The sequence below is a fragment of the Sciurus vulgaris genome (assembly GCF_902686455.1).
Source record: "Sciurus vulgaris genome assembly, chromosome: 8".
NCBI lineage: Eukaryota > Metazoa > Chordata > Mammalia > Rodentia > Sciuridae > Sciurus > Sciurus vulgaris.
The window spans coordinates 145721174-145738572 of record NC_136468.1 but is presented as its reverse complement, the minus strand read 5'-3'; the positions used below and the strand labels follow the sequence as shown (position 1 = coordinate 145738572).

The window sequence follows — 17399 nt, the reverse complement described above, 5'->3', positions numbered from 1 at the left end:
ATCCGGGCACTCGGGGCCAGCGGGCTAACGTGCGCCTTCCAACCCTGCATTTTACCGACCGCAGCCATGCTGAAGTGCGAGATGAATGGCAGTCAGGTGAAAGGTGGGGCAGCCTTTCTTGTCTCCCTGTGTAGAAGAGAAGTCTACAAAGCCAACGACGTGTCTCCAGCTGTCGCCTTGTTTTTCCCCGTTGCCTTTATGCGCGAGGGTTAACTCGCACCACTGCCTGACCCCATGAGGGCCCTGCTAGCTTCTGACAGGAGGGTGAAGGACCCTCTCCACTTAGACCTAGTATTCAGTGTGGGCAGCGTGCATGGACCGTACGGGGAGGAGTGGGGAGAAAAATGTGTGGACAAAGTAATATTTTTGTGCCCAGAAAAAGTAAGCCTGATTTTTTTTCACAGATTCTACGATTTAAAAAAAAAAAAAATTTGGCACTGGGGATTGAACTCGGGCTCTTAACCACTGAGCCACGTCCCCAGCCCTTTTATTTTTTTATTTACAGACAGGGTCTCACTGAGATGCTTAGGGCCTCTAAGTTACTGAGGTTGACTTTGAACTTGCGATCCTCCTGCCTCAGCCGCTGGGATTCCAGCGCCCAGCAGATTCTACGATTTTTAAAAGTGTGACGTCAGACAAACCACAAACTCACCTTGGGGCTCAGTTTTCTCATCTGTAGGATGGTAACGATAGCACTTTCGTTAATAGGGTTTTTTTGTAGGCATGAAATGGAAATGAACTAAAGTGCCCACAACAAAAAGGAATGTATGGGAACTGTTCTTTATTGTTAAACGGCCCTTTTAAAATGGAAGTTAATCCAGAAAGCATTTAGAAAAACAGTGACTTTCTATAAATTGTAACCTAAAATGGTCATTGAAAAGTATCTTGTGATTTGCTTCATTTGTGTTGAGGACAAATATAGGGAAAATGTTAAAGAGCAGGAAAGGAAAGTACAAGTCCCCCCACTATTACTTGTTCCCAGAGTACTAGGAAGCCGTCTTTAGCAGTGTGGACCTTATTTATCAATAAGCAATGTTCTGTGATTGTTTAGTCTTGCTTTCCCTCCTAGACTGTAAATGCGACCAGGGCAGGGACTTGTTCATTACTGTACATTGTGCATTGGGTTGTATTTGGAGTCAAGTAGGTACTCAGTAAATATTCACTGGGTGAATGAAAGGTCTGCATTAGGCAGTCCAGGAGAAAGCAAATGTGAAGGGACAAATGCCTCTAACTTTTAAAATTATTTATTTATTTATTTAGATTATCCCATCTTTCTTAGTCTGCATGCTTGTGATTCTTAAGCATTGCAATCTGAATCCTGGGATTGTTATTCCTCTTTTATACTGTTCGATAGATTGATAGGTCCATCCATTTATATTGTAGCATAGTTTCCCATATCTATTTGCATGGTTTTTACTTATTCATAATTCATAAGAACATTAATAGTATTATCCCAAACAAGACCAATATTTCATCCAGCCCTAGCCTCTCTTTTTGACAGGGCACATAAGTGTGTTTGATGGGAAAGTCTGATATCTTCAGTGCTAAAATCTGGTACCTTCCATGTTACCCTCAAGCAGAGCAGCATCATGAATAGTCTTAATTTCTCTCTCATGATGCATTTTGACATGACCAGTTGTGCAGTTATTATAAGCATTTAAAATCATCCTCTTCACACCCTCTTTCCATATTTTCTGCAAATATGTTTATTTAAACCAAGTTGAAAAATGAAGAATGGAAACTTCCTTGCTCCAATAGCTCCACTCAACACTGCAGACATATGGTAGAAAGAATTTCATTGAATTTTATAATATCATACATGCATTCTGCAAATTTATTGAGCCCTCACTATGTGATGTCATTTTGCCAAAGGTATTATACTGTATTTCTTAAAGCAATGTATCATTAGTCTATAAAATGCTGTATGGATCAATTGAACAATTTATCTCTCAATTGAAGATTTGTCCCTAGATATTTGTATAAAACATGCAAAAACCAAAAGTCAAAATATCCTATATTTGTTAAGGAAGTTCTTCCAATATATGCAGGAAAAGGAATTCAAAAGCATTTTTTCCAGGTCAATGATACCACAAAAATTCAGCCAAAGATGAGTCTAACATGTTGCAATGAACTCCTTTCACCATCTTTGCACTTTGATTTACATTTGTTTCGATAGGACTTGACATGAAACAAGCTGATGTCATTATGGCTAACTTGAGCATATTGGAAACCAAGGAAAAGCAAGGAAAAGTCCATGCATTAGAACCAGGCTGAACCATATGTTGTGAAATAGGCAACAAAGTTCGGGTAGGATTATTGCCAACTATTTCCATATGTCAAGAGTTGGTTGATGAGTACTAGCTATAAAAACAAAAGCCCCTATTTCCCTCTCCAGGAATTCGACCCACAGGACAGGGACGAATTGTTCAACTGAAGAATCTGTTAAAGAATCTGACCTGCAGGAACAAACTGTTCAGTTGATTCCACTGATCCTTATGAACTTATCTTGAGTCCTCTGCTTGATGAAGTGGCCCTATGGTTTGTTTTTATTGTTAGAGAGGAAGAATGTAAACAGTGCCTTTCTTTTTCCCTGTAGTATTTGGGAAAGCAATCCAGGCTTTATCCCGAGTGAGTGACGAGCTGTGGCTAGACCCATCTGAAAAAGGTGTAAGTGTTACCCAAGCGAAGCTCATCCCACAGAAAAACCAATGTTCCAGGAACGAGTTGGGGAGAAAGGCTTTACTTAATGGCGAACCATGAGGAAGAGGGAGCTCTGCTGGCAGATCAACTTCTCGATTTCAGGGGCTCCAGGGGTCACAGATGTAGGGCAAGAATAGTGAGGGAGAGAGAGGCTAATAAAAGGAAGAACATTCATATCTTTTCTGGGAATAGGTAGAGATCTTCCAGGAACTTGGGTGTCACCTCTTTTCACTCCAGTCATGGTGTTTCTGGTAATGGTGGCTGGTAGGAGTCTTTAGCCGTGAAGTGGGAGGAGAGAGGCTAAACAAGTGTAGTTAACCTTGCATCATAGTTTTGGGCAAAACATTTCTCAAGTGACCAACATGTCTATGTGCAGAGCTGAGTAAAAACCTGACCCAAGGTTAAGGCAGCAAAGGAGACAGACACAATATGAAGGCAGAGAGGCAGAGTCTTTTCATCCTGTTCCAATCACCCACTGGACATATGCAGGCTCAAGTGAAGAGCCAGTGTTTTCAGCAAAAGTGAGTGCCAAGTCCCCAAAAAGTGACCTAGACAACCTATCATCATAATCTGCATGTCAGAGTTGCTATCTACCCCAAAGCTAATGGGAGACTAATAACTTATTCCCAACTCTGTGATCTCCAAAATCAGTGATTTTTTAAAGTCAGCTAAGAGCAAGAGAGCTGGAGAGTTTATGTAGGTTTTTCCCTGGTAAAACAAATAAAAAGGTTAAGTAATAGATCATGCAGAAAGAAATGTTTAAAGATCCCAGTCCAGATTGAATGGTAACCAGGGAATTCAGAAATTGCAGTTATCGTTTTCATTGTTTAGTTTATATGTCTCACTATACTTAGAGCATAAGAAACTTGAAAATCATGCAGATAAACATAATTTATTAAAATCACAAGTCATAAACTGGTAGACAAGAGACTAGATGTGGCCTGTAGAAATGTTTTATGGAAACTGCACTGTGGTGTTTTTTTGTTGTTGTTGTCGTTGTTGTTGTTTTTTCCATTGAGGGGCTGGAGATGCAGCTTGGTGTAGAATGCATACTTTTCATGCACAAGGCACTGGGTTCAATTCCCAGCACACTCCCTCCCAAATTGAAATTATTTCTAACGTTTAAAAATTGGGAGAGTTCACATAAAAATCTGAATTTCCTGCTTCTCTTAAAAATTTGAAAGACCAGGGACTGGAGTTGTATAGCAAATGGATAAATAAAATAAAAAGACCTGACAATTTTGGACTTATATTCACAAATGGAAATTAGTTAGCCAGAACTGAGTAATAGTTGTCTTCCTTTGAGACCAACAGTTTACTATAACTCCTTTTTATATTGCCTTCTGCCACTTAATACATTAAAGTTAGTGGGTATTTTCAATTTTAGGCTTAAAACATGTATGAATTTAATGTAGATATTTGCATAAACATATACAAATTCAATATATTCTGGTGCAGTCCATACTTAACATTCTATAGTCTTATAATTGACCACATTTAACTAGGATATTAAACATAATTGAATTTAAATATTAAACTATCACTTAAAGACAGTTGGTTTCCTCATAACTAGCGTTCTCATTTTTCCCAGCTTGCTCTAAGATCCATGAATTCTTCTCGATCGGCATATGGATGTGTCCTGTTCTCTCCTGTGTTTTTTCAACATTATCAATGGTCAACTTCAATGAAAATGAACGATGATGATAGACCATTGAATTTAAATTGCAAATTAGGAATGAAGGTAAATATAAGTGGCCCTGGTTTTCTCTTGTGTTGAAGAAATATTTGTTATGTAGGATATAACATATTTTATACTTAGCAATTCAGATGGCATGCAGGACAATTCTATTAATTTATGAATATACATACATACTTTTTGGTTTTAAAGAAACAGATCAAACAGCCATATTAAGTATGTTCTTAATATGTACAATGTGTTTGTGTTACAGTCAATTCTACCCATCTTTAGATGTCTGACTTCCCTCGAAAGAAATGTGGAAAAGTGCAAAATATTCACCAGATCTGATAAATGCAAAGTAGTTATTCAGTTCTTCTGCAGACATGGTAGGTGTAGTTCAAAGTGTTTTAAAATATTATGTTTTCTTCTTAATATGATTCATGTTTTAGAGCATCTAGACTCTCTGTCAAGATGTCACATAGCATTGTTGCTTAGGATTCGTGTAGTTGTGTAGTAGGAAAGTTGTATTATCTTACCTATCTCTGTAGAAGTATTGTAAGATGATTGGTATTAATTATTTCTTTTTTATGACTTGCCAATGGCACAAGCTTTGCCTACATGCAAGCCAATATTTTAAAATGTTTATTTGAATTTAAATTGGTTATTCTAAATTTGGTTGCTCAGTGGTATTCTGTAAAATGCCTTCTTCATGTTGACTTAGCCACAAATGCTCCTAGCTAAGAACAGAAAAGAACAATGCCTGCTGGTATTGAAAGTAGTCTAGGAGTAGGATATTTTCCTCGCTGGGGCTGAGGGAGACCCAAGGTCACAGAACTAATAAGTCACAGCTAGGATTTGAATCCCACCCACTTTGGGAGTCAAAACCTGCATTCATTCTCTCTGCTACACCAAGCTCAGATTCCTGACTTCAGCCTTACAAGCAGGGTATTAAAATGTTGTATTCAAAGGATGTTGTGTTTTACATATGAAGTGTCTGTCCCTCAAAAGCTCAGGTGCAAGACAATGCAAGAAGGTTCAGAGGAGAGATTCGGTTGTGAGAGTCTTAATCCAATCAGTGATTTAATCCCCAGATAGGGATTAATTGAGTTATTAATTGAGTAGTGGGTGTGGTTGGAGGAGGTGGGAATTGGGTGTGACTTTGGGTATATATTTGTGTCTGGTGAGTGGAGTCTCTTTCTGCTTCCTGATCGCAATGTGAACTGTTTCCCTCTGCCACACTCTTCCACCGTGATGTTCAGCATCACCTCGAGCCCCGAGGAATGGAGCTGGCATTCTATGGACTAAGACCTGTAAGACCGTGAACCCTCAAATAAACTCTTCTTTCTCTACAGTTGTGATGGTTGGGTCATTTAGTCACAGCAGCGAAAAAGCTGACCAAAACACAGGACTTTTGCATTTCTTAACATGTATGACATTCTGATTCAGAGCATGAACCCTGGAGGCCACAATGTCTAGCGTGAAATCCAGTTCTGTCCCCTCCATGGTAAGACAAGAGCAAATTATTTTATATCTTTGTCAAAATGTAAAATGGGGACATAACACGTGTTAGTACCAGTCTACTCTGATTTCTTTAAGGATTCAATGCTTTATTCTTTTACTTAGAAGAGTGCCTGTATATTCTGTAAGGGATATCTCTGGTTATATTATTTTCTTTTAAATTAACAGATAGAATTCTATGCTTTAAAAACATCTTGCTGGGTATGATGGTGCACACCTGTAATCCCAGCTACTTGGTTGAGGCAGGAGGATAACAAGTTCAAGGCCAACCTGGGTAATTTAATGAGACCCTGTCTCAAAATTAAAAAAAAAAAAATTTAAAGGGGATGGGGATGTAGCTCAGAGGCAGAACACGCATGTTCAATTCCACACATACAAATCTCTACTTGTGATATTAGTCCAAATCTTTTTTTGTAATAGAATGGTCTTAAGGAGGGTTATCTTACTGTCATAATAATTTTTTAAGTTTATCTTACATTTATCTTAACATATTTAAATTTCAGTGTACATTTATAATCCCTAATTTTTTTCCTTAGAAATACCAATGATTTGACATTGTTTTCCCTTCTTTGAACTCTAGTTCATCTAATAGCAGAATCATACAAAGAGCATGATTACAACACAGAGCATGCCTCAGCATCCCACAGATGTGAGTGTGAATTCTGTTCCACTTCGTATTAGCTTCTCGCAGCACACAAACTCTCTGAACCTTTGTTTTCTTCTCTGTAGAATGGAGGTCACCTTGCCTACCCTCGTGTTACAGGTTGCAGTGAGGCTGAAGTGAGCTTGTATATGTGACACCCAGAGCGCAGTGCCTAACACAGAGGGAGTACTCACTAGTCACTGCTGTTATTACAGCAATCCTCTTCCCTTACCTCCAGTAGATTTTAGATAAACAAGCAACTTGATTAATTTCAAATAAATATTTGTGATTGGTTAATCTTTAATAATTTTTTGTAGGGTAGTTTTATGAATTAGAATACTTTAGTAAGAGAAAAAAGAAAAAGAAAAAGGCCCAGATAATCTAATTCAAACTGGTTTAAAAATAAAGAGGAATATTGGGCTCACAGACACATGGAGTTTGAAATTAGTTCATAGGCAAGGTTCAGTCCAGGCTGCAGCTTCTCCTAATTTTTCAGCTCTACTTTCCTTCACAGATTTTTATCCAGAAGTGAGCTTCACTTATAAACTAACAATAAGGTGACTTCCAGTAGAAGTAGGGGCTACACGTGTCCTCTTCAGGAGTGAGTGAAATCCTTATCTGGTGCATCCATTGAACATAAATGCTTGACTTTTCTCCAACTGAACCAACCTAAACTGAGCGTGGTAGCCAGGGGAATCCTGTTCCCTAACTGCCTTGGTTTACTGCCACATCTGGACCACATTCTACTTCGGGGATAAGAATACATGGATCGGGGGGCTGAGGTTTGGCTCAGTGGTAGAATGATTGACCAGCACATGTGAGGCACTGGGTTTGAGTCTCCGCAACACATATAAACAAATAAAGTAAAGGTCCATTAACAACTAAAAAAAATTAAAGAAAAAAAAAAAAGAAAAGAATACATGGATTGCTATGTGCTAGAGAGGGCCCATCCCTGGAGCTGAAAGAGAAATTGGTCCCACCCAACCTCATGGCTGCGGCACACTAGGGAAGGGATGGCACAGGAAGGAAGCGGGCAGGGCACAGATGCTGCTGCAGTAACTGGGTTAAGTCGTTGTACTCTCCAAAGCTATACTGCTCAGCTAATTATGCTTGCAGCTTTACATTAATAACCTGGTGAAGGAACATTGTTTAGCTGAGAAAAGTCACCTGAGCAGAGATATTCAATCTGCTGCTAAAAACATAGAAATGAAATTTGGAAAGAAATTGAGGGTAAAATAATTTGACTCTTTTCATTGGTAGAAAATAATAGACAAAACACAAGCTACCAAAATGTATTAGCTTGTCTGAATCTAACCATAAACAACATTCAGACAGTGATTTCCTACATTGCTTAGCATCTACTAATAAAGAAAAAGGAAGACTTCTATCACCAATCCTTCCTATTTCCTTTTGTCCTGCCCCCAGAGTTGCTAAGAATTAATCAGTATGTTCCTAAAGGACATGCTGTATACAAACACCCTGCAAGTAAGTTCCGTCCTGACTCAAGGAGATACATCTCCAGTAGAGAGGGGCTTCTCTATTAGAGAGTGAGGGGAAATAAAAATTGGATTCATGCATGCATATTATTGCAGCGAAGCAAAAAGGGCTGGACCCTCAAAGGGTCCTCTCCAGGTGTGCTAATGACTCAAAATGATATTTTAAAAAACATTTGAATAATTTACCAGATTTTTGAAGGTGTTACCTCTGAAATTCCAAACTCCACGTATGTAACATCTCTATCATAATGGTCAGTGATTAGCTGTACTGCTTCAGGTTCTGAGAATTCTCTGGACCCATTGAGGGAAGTTCTAAATTGAGCTTCTGGAGTAGCAAGAACTCCAGCATAAGATCAGTTACCCATAGACAGACGCACTGGTCTTTGGAGAGTCCAAATTATTTGTAACCATTGTTTACAAACTGTGAGTCCACAGCCTCGTAATGAGCGTATGTTGGAATTTAAGACAACCACATTACCAAGTTTTCTCATTAGTTTGGTTTTTATTTATTTATTTGCTTGTTTGTTTTTTAAAGAGGCGAGGTCTTGCTGTGTTGTTCAGACTGGCCCCAAACTCCTGCACTTAAGCAATCCTCCTGTCGCAGTCTTCTAAGTAACTGAGACTACAGATGCATGCCACAGTGCCTGGCTTATTTATTTTTTAATAGTAATATGTTATGTGTGTGGGTGGGGTGTGGTATTGGGGATTGAATCAATACCACACAAACTAGGCTAGTCATTGGGCTAGGTTCCCATCCCTTTTATTTTTATTTTGAGACAGTGTCTCATCAAATACCCTGGCTGACCTTGAACTGAGACCCTCCTGCCTCAACTGCCCCTGGCCCCTACCAGTAGCTGACAATGCCTGGCTTAATAATAAGATTTTCTTTCTTATTTTCTCTTTCTTTCTTTCTTTCTTTCTTTCTTTCTTTCTTTCTTTCTTTCTTTCTTTCTTATCTTCTTTTTCTTTCTTTTGTCTTTCTTTTTTTCTTTCTCTCTTTTTTAGATTGAATTCAGGGGCACTTAACCACTGAGCCACATACCCAACCCTTTTTTGTATTTTATTTAGAGACAGGGTTTCATTGAGTTGCTGAGGGCCTCACTAAGTTGCTGAGGCTGGCTTTGAACTCTCGATCCTCCTGCCTCAGCCTCCCGAGCTACTGGGATTACAGGCGTGCACCATCACACCTGGTTAATAGTAAGACTTTCTTTATGAAGGAATTAAATTCTGGTGAAAACATCTTACCTTATTATAGTGCAGTACTTTATGGTGTACCAAAGTTAATAAGTCACCCTGGCGTGATTCCGTCCTGTGTGTCTCTTCTCTGGGGTAGCAGCCTATTTTCTGTCCACCTCCTCTCCCACGTAAGTACGTGCTACCACCCCATGGAAGATTCAATGGACATGAACACGAGCCCCCTGAGGCCCCAGAACTATCTTTCCAGTTGTGGGCTAACAACTCTGACAAAGATGATCACTTTAAGGTGGACACTGATGAAGATGAGCGCCGGTTACCCCTAAGAACCGTCAGTTTAGGGGCTGGTGCAAAGGATGAACTGCACATTGTTGGAGCAGAGGCAATGAATTATGAAGGCAGTCCAGTTAAAGTCACACTGGCAACATTGAAAATGTCTGTACTGCCAGCAGTTTCTCTTGGGGGGGCTTTGAAATCACACCACCTGTGGTCTGAATGTAGCTCAGGGCCTGCGCACGTTAGTGGGCAGCACTTAGTAACTGTGGAGAAAGATGCAGACTCAGAAGATGAAGAGGAGGAGACTGTAAAACTCTGAAGTGTATCTGGAAAGTGATCTGCCCCTGGAGGTGGTAGCAAAGTTCCCCAGAAAAAAGTAAAGCTTGCTGCTGATGAGATGATGATGATGATGATTTTGGTGATGAGGAAACTGAAGGAAAAGCGCCGGTGAAGAAACCTGTATGAGCTGCTCCAGTCAAAAATGACAAAATCAAACCAGAATGGAAAAGACTCAAAACCATCAACACCAAGATCAAAAGGTCAAGAATCCTTAAAAAACAGGAAAACACTCCTAAAACACCAAAAGGATCTAGTTCTGTAGAAGACATTAAAGCAAAAATGCAAGCAAATATAGAGAAAGTACATCGAACTGCCCTGGGCACTACTGGTAAATTAAGTCCAAAGATGGGGAGAAAGGAAAAGGAGAGACAAATACAGTCCATTCTGAGGATCATCGACAATCCAGGCTGAAGTTTTCTGTTTAATCTCAATCCCCTTTCCTGATTTGCCACCCACACCCACGTGCAGGCTGGAAGCAATCTCTCTTGGTTTCCTAAAGCACTTTTGACTGCTGTGAATTCAGTGAACCTTATTGCTCTCTTACATGTGCATACGCCTCATCATCTCTTGGACCATGTTTTAATCACCTTTGTATCTCCTCCTTAGTTGCTCAATAAATATTTGGATGAATCAAAAAAAAAGTTAATAAGTGATCCAGAAAGAAAACAAGACTTTAAAATTTTTATCTCACTTGCATCCTATAAGGGAAATTATTAGTAGACTAGAAGAACTAGAAAAACGGCAGAGAAGGACCAAATTGTTTGAAAAAGGGTATAGTGGATATTCTTTGGGCGAGAGAGTCAAAGGAGGAAAGACACTCTGGCTAGTGGTGTCACATTTGGCGAATTTCCAGCAGGTGGACTGGGAGGGCATTCTGAGGGAAGCAGTGGGAGCCAACCGGTAGGCTGAGAGGATTCGGTGCGTTTCCATAAGGAAGAGGGGAAGGAAGCAAGTGGTGGGGAAGGGAGCCTCCGGTCAGCGAAGAAGACGCGCCTTGGCCTGAGTGCCTGCGCGACACCAGTACTCCCTTGATCCCAATGCTGTGCAGGTAAGAAGGTGCTTTGATGTGCATAGGACACGGGTGATGGTAGTGGCTTCTGTGCAGGGCGACTTCCTTCATCAGCTGTTCTTTGTTGTCTTTGACTCTGATACCACATGTACCTATTAACTCTCTCACCATAAGTGACAGGAAAATATTTCTAAAAACAGGTAAGAGATGTCAACTTTTGAGCTCTGTGCCTGCCTAAAGCGGCAACTATAGTGATCCCTTTAATATAGGTCAGATTACATCATTCAAACTCAAAATTCTCAAATAGCTCCCCGTTTTACCCAAGGCAAAGGCAAAGGTCTTAGAATAGACTCTAAGTTTGTCCAGGATTCAGAAGCCATGGTACACTTCGTTCTTGGGATGCATGTCCCCTTCCATGGCCTATTATTTTACTCTTTTATGTTCTTATTGTCAATCTCCCCTTACTAGACATAAACTGTCTGATATGTTCTTTGATAGTTCCAGCTTCTAAAAACCATCCCATGTGGTAGATTACACACACACACAAAAATTCCCAAATTATTTGCAGACCCCCTCTTCAAAAGCTGAAGTCTGTTTCCCCACTTTGAATTTTGGCTTGCTATAGACTTGCTTCACTAGAAGTGATTTTGTGCGAGTTCCAAGCTGGACCTCGAGAGGCCTGTCAGCTTCCACCACTGAGAACCTTTCCATCAGCGTGAGAAAAGTGTGGCACAGCCTCCTGGAGTACTCGTGGCCGTGTGGGGAGAGGCCTCAGCTGTCCCAGCTGTCCAACTCATTCCTGCTGAGGCCCAGATAGGGAACGAGGCCATCCTCCATGATCCAGCCACAGATAAGCCCAGCCTAGGCCAGAAAAGCCCTCAGCTAAACCATGAGAAGTAACAAGTGTTGGTGTCTTAAGTTATTAAATTTTGGAGTGACTTCTTATGCTGTCAAAGCTAACTAATACAGCCTGATACACAGAGTTACTCAGTAAATATTGTTAATCAATATTGTTTTGGTATTAATTTAGCAAAATAAACAAACAACAAAACACCAAACATATAAGTTGAGTAATGTTTCTAGTGAACCCTTTGATTATACTGCAATGTTATTATGATTTGGTACTGGGATGCTTATACCTGTCCTTCTTAATTTTTGAGACAGGGTCTCCCTATTTGCTGAGGCTAGCATCAAACTTGTGATCCACCTGTCTCAGCTTACAAGCGCTGGGATTACAGGCATGTGTACCCAGCCTTACTGCAACATTATCATGCTATAAAGTTACAGCCCCTCTGGATTTTATTGTGTGGGTTTTGTATGCAAACAGATTCATATTTTAATTGTGCTATTAAAATTATATCTCCTTAAAAAATCACTTCAATTCACTGAGCTGCAGTTTCTTCTACTGAGATTAAGCCTCTATCTACCCCATAGGGGTATTTCAAGGACAGAGAGGATGCATGTAAAATGTATGCTTCCCAGGGTCACACTCATTCTGGAGGAGCATCTTTAACCTGAAAATCTGAAATCTGAACGGCGCTGAGGTCTGAAATTCAATTTTCAGATTAGGGATGCTCAGCCTGTGAATCTATGCAAACATTCCAAAATCCAAAAACCTCCCCAATCTGAAACACTTCTGGTCCCAAACATTTGGAACAAGGGATATTCAACTTGTTTTGCTACCTCCCCTTTTTCCTCTAAAGGGAAAATAATCCACAGGCCAGATGTGGAGGCCCAACTGCCAAAAATCCTGTCTGAAAAACCAATCTGGATGAGAGAAACTGAAAGAGATACTATCTATAGTGGTCAGTGACTGTTTTACAAACAATTCAAGAAATTGACTTTCAGAGGAATTCGGGTTCTCTACTGCCTCTAGTCGGCGGTGGACATGTTGCTCTGTGTCCACTAGGGGACGATAGCAGATTTCATTGAGGAGCAGCACTGCTCCAGATTACAAGTAGTGACTTTGGTTTTATTTGGGCTGTCAAACTTAAAGATTTTTTAAAAAGTCTGTTTATCTTGCACTTAAAATGATTAAGAGGTTGCTTTGTTCTTTTTAAGGTATTAAAAGAACTCATAATGTGTGTTTTCAAGAAAGTCAGCCTTTGCAAGTCATTTTTGAGAAGAATATGTGTAATAATACACTGATGATTCAACCAAGGTAATGAGTTCTCTGTTTTTTTTTCTCTGAATATGGTGTGGTCACAGGGTGAAAAGTTAATTCCCTACTTAGTTTTTTTAAAGCTAAAATTTGACTTAGAAAAATCTCTACAGATTCAAGAGGAAATCTGATACAGTAGATGATAACTGCCTAATGGTAGCAGTAATAATTCAGTGGTCAAGAAAGTTCTAAAAATATCCTATCAGTGATTTTCTACATCAAGTTCTATCAAAGGAGAAGAATATATTATCTCATAATATTTGCATTTATATGGTACCTATTTGAATCTTAGAACACACATCGGCAGGAAACTTTAACATTTTAAATGCAGATTGATTTTATTTCTGTTTTTTTTCCCCTCTAGATAATGAGTGAAGTATATTTGTCAGTGAAAGTGCACCCAATTTTTCAGTTCAGCTGTGAGCTAAAGAATATTTCATCCTTATTCTCTGTGTGTGTGTGTGTGTGTGTTCCTAAGGATTAAATTCAGGGTTGCTGTACCACTGAAGTATATCCCCATTCCTTTTATCTTTTATTTTTTAAGACAGGATCTCACTAAGTTGCCAAGGCTAGCCTCAAACTTGTGGTCCTCCTGCCTTAGTCTCCCAAGTTGCTGGGATTGCAGGCATCCACCACTATGCCTGACTCCTTTATTGTTTTTTAAATTACAAAAAAGTTATACCTACTCCTTTTAATACGTCCAAAATATATAGAAGAGTGCAAAGGTAAATAATGAAAGTGTTTCTTCTCTACCACCTCTTGTCCCAGTTGGCAGTCAGGCAACTTCTATTAACAATTTGATATTTTCCACTATTTATGAATCTCTATTTCCTTAATATCACTTATTACACATACATAGTTTTTTTTTATTTAAGAAAATGTTCTACTCTCTATGTTGTTTGCAACTCACTCCCCTGCCTGCAGTTGTGGAGATGGAACCTCTGGCCTTGTGCATGCTAGGCAAGCATTCTACCACTGAGCCACGTCCCCAGCCCAGGACTTGCTTTTTGTTTTTTTTCCTCTCCCACAACTTGCTTTTTTAACTTAATATATCCTTGTGAGCATCTTTCTATATCAGTTTGCTTAAATCAATCTTATTCTTTTGAACAATTACCTAATTTTTCATTGTATATCTGAGCCATAATTTGCTTACTCTTACCTTATGGATGAAAATTCAGGTTGTTTTAACTTTCTACTATCATAAATAATGCTGCTAGCAGGACACAGGATCGTGTATTCATAATTTCTCCAAAACTTTTAGAGCCTTCAAAACCAGACATTTATTATTCTATAGTAATAAGTGTGCCTTAGCTGGGTGTTGCTGACTCAGGTCTCTCACAGGCCAAAGTGAAGACATTGTAAGGGCTGCAGTCTCATCTGAGGGCTCAGTTGGGGAATTCACATCCAAGCTCACTGACATGGATGTTGGGAAGACAAGTGTGGTCGTTGGTAGGCTCGCATCCTGGCCATGCGTGCCTGTCTGTAGCTGCCTGAGTGTCCTCACAAATGGTAGCTGATCTGAGTGAGGTGAAGAACATGGGTGAGGAACACAGAGAGTGCTTGAAAGACAGAAGCAAAGGTCTTTTGATTCTGTATTCTCAGCATTGCCATCTCATCACTTCTTCCATTTTCTCTGTGTTAGAAATGAATTAAATCCACCCCATGTTATTTAAGGGGAAGAGGTTAAGGGCATGAACACCAGGAGGTGGGGATTATTTGGGCCACGTTATAGGCTGCCTAACCCAGAGACCTGGAAATGGAATGACTGGGTCAAAGGCTTATACAAATTTTTAATTTGCATGGATACTGACTACTAAATTGCCATGTGAAGTTTGGGTTGGTTTGCATTCTTACCAAAGTATAGGAGAACTCTTAAGTAGAGGATGTACATCAATTTTTTTAAAAAAATTGTAATGTTAGATATTCTTTATTGTGTTTACTAGTGAGTTTGGGCATTTAAAAATGTGTTTGTTAGCACATTCGTTTTGTTGTTTTTTGTATGAAGTTACTTGGCTTCATAGAGGCTAGGGGTGTAGCTCAGCAGTAGAGCCCTTGCCTACAAGGCACAGGCCCCTGGTTCATTCCCAGCACTGGTGGTTGCGGGAGGAGAAGGAATTGTATAACACCTTTCCCTTAACAATGGAAAAGTTCTCAAATGAATTTGGCTGGTGTTCCTGACATTTAGACATCAGTAAACACTGCTGAGCTAATGTCTAACATCAGGTTGACACCAAGATTGCATAACTTCTTAGAATTCACTTTTATCTAACAACACTTCAATTTCAAAAGGAGGGAAGAACTTGTAATGCAATTTTTAAGAAGACAAATAACCCAACTAAAAAATGGGCAAAGGATTTTAGTAGAAATTTCCCCAAAGAAGACATTCAAATGGCCAACGAACGGATAAAACAGATGAAAAGTTGTTAGGAAAATGTAAATCAAACTTTAAATCTGTGAATTGTGTTATATGTGAATTATACCTTAATAAAGCTGTTTTTGAGCATTTGGGATGGCAAGAGAACCTTGAAAGTGATAGGTGATAGGTTGTCTAGGAAAGTAACAAAGACAAAGAAAATACAGGCAGCAGGCTGCTGACAAACCTTCGCCCCCTTAACCAGGCCTTCAGCGTGGTTCACCTCAGTTGTATTTAAACAGCTCCATTTTCTACTGGACTATAATCTCAGTATGATCTCAGACCAGTCACATATACATGCATATATATGTATATATAACGCGTATACACACATGTATACACACATATAAAAACAGAAGTAAAGATATTTGATTCTGGTATTTTGTTCATGCTGCAGCTATCACACGTATTTTGCCATTCTCTTGGACTTCAAATGAAATTACAGTTTAAAAATACACTAGATATGTGACAGTTGACATATAAGAAGAAAACAGGCCTTTTGGGTACGTCTTCTTAAGCACAGGCCAACTACTGATTTCCAGATTAAAGATTCAAGTTCCACTTAACAAAATAGGCTTTTTGTTTGTTTTGCAAATGATGTTAAGACTTTTCATTACACTTCACAGACTGCTTGCTGAGGCGATTGTTCTTTTCACATCAAGTCAAGAGGAGGTCACCCTTGCTGTTACTCCACTGAATGTCTGCCTCAAGAGTTCCAGTGAGGAATCAATGGGTAAGGTGATGTCTGTTGCCGTGCTTTGATGGATTATCCTTCCTGGCTTTCCTCATTGCTAGCCACGTAGTAGTGCATATTGGTAACATATTTATGTCCAAAAAGCAGTAAGATGTAGAAAGATCATAATTTTTTAAAAAGAGATCCAGGACATTTAATACAGTCAGTAATTAAAATATTTGACTTTGAGATTCAGGTTACTTTCAAACGAAGAGAATGGTTACTGAGGGAAATATATTTTCAGTTAAGATTTTTTTAAAATATACTTTTTAGTTGTAGGTGAACACAGTGCCCTTATTTTATTTTTATGCGGTGCTGAGGATCCAGCCCAGTGCCTCACCCGTGCTAGGCAAGCGAGCCCCCACTGAACCACGACCCCAGGCCCTCCGTTAAGATTTTAAGGTCTATTTATCTTCTGTCACCCTGTGTGTTTAGCATAAAGAAAAACAAAGAGGTCAGCAATCCGTGGAGATGACCTTTGACTACATAAGAAGAAAAAGTAACTTTTAATCAGAGATGTTAATTACGCCATTGGGCAAATTCATGGGGCAAAACGTGCGACCCCCTCCTCAAGCCTTGGGTTTCCTGATGGCACGGGGGCATCTCGTCGAGATGCGGCTGCTCCTGCCTCGCGGTGCTGGCGCCTGCGAGGGTTTGGACAGTGAAAACCCGCCGGGGTCTTTCTGGCACAGCAAGCTGTTTGGAACTTTGTGACCTTAGGTTTTTTGTTTTCGGCGATGTAAAGAAGGAACGGTATCATTTTAAGGGAAAAGCCAGTAGGACAGGGCTTAAGTGGGGTCAGGTGACTCGTGGGTTTGTGCCAGGGTGGGTCCTAGCTCCCGCTGGGAGTTCATCTGCTCTTCCTAACAGCGCTGCGAGACGAGGGGGCCGCGGCCGGTCAGCCCAGGCTTCCTTTGCTCGCCTTGAAATGGAAATCACGAACAGGCGAACGGCACGGAGCAGGCGAGGCTTTCTGTGCTGCAGCCCGGGGAGACCATGCGCCGGTCAGGGTGTCCGCAGTGTCTGCACGGCCCACCTCTCTGGGCTTTGCTCTCGGCGCCGGGTCTGCGGCTGGACCTGGCCACCTGCTCCCATGTGTCGGGTCTGTTGGCGGAGAAACGGTGGGGACTCGCCGCCGCCACCGCTGGAGGGCCAGAGCCGTCGGAGCCGGGCATTCTGCGCAGTTGGCAGTCAGGGAGGGGCTGAGCCAGCTTCGTGTTAACGATGAGACACCGTCCG

The 17399-nt window shown here is 40.3% G+C and overlaps 1 protein-coding gene and 1 pseudogene across 2 annotated transcripts in view; both read left to right on the top strand.

The window, feature by feature from the left end:
• The first annotated feature begins 51 nt into the window (after positions 1–51).
• Positions 52–17399, top strand: part of RAD9B (RAD9 checkpoint clamp component B) — a 34307-nt gene continuing 16959 nt past the window's right edge. Inside the window, 6 exon segments of the mRNA XM_079149665.1 lie at positions 52–103; positions 2597–2667; positions 4292–4441; positions 4650–4764; positions 12915–13014; positions 16054–16160. Coding sequence (XP_079005791.1) covers positions 67–103; positions 2597–2667; positions 4292–4441; positions 4650–4764; positions 12915–13014; positions 16054–16160 — 580 coding nt within the window. The 5' untranslated portion in view covers positions 52–66.
• On the top strand, positions 9421–10450 carry LOC306667175 (nucleophosmin-like; annotated as a pseudogene). The gene has a single exon. The product of its transcript is annotated as a nucleophosmin-like (transcript).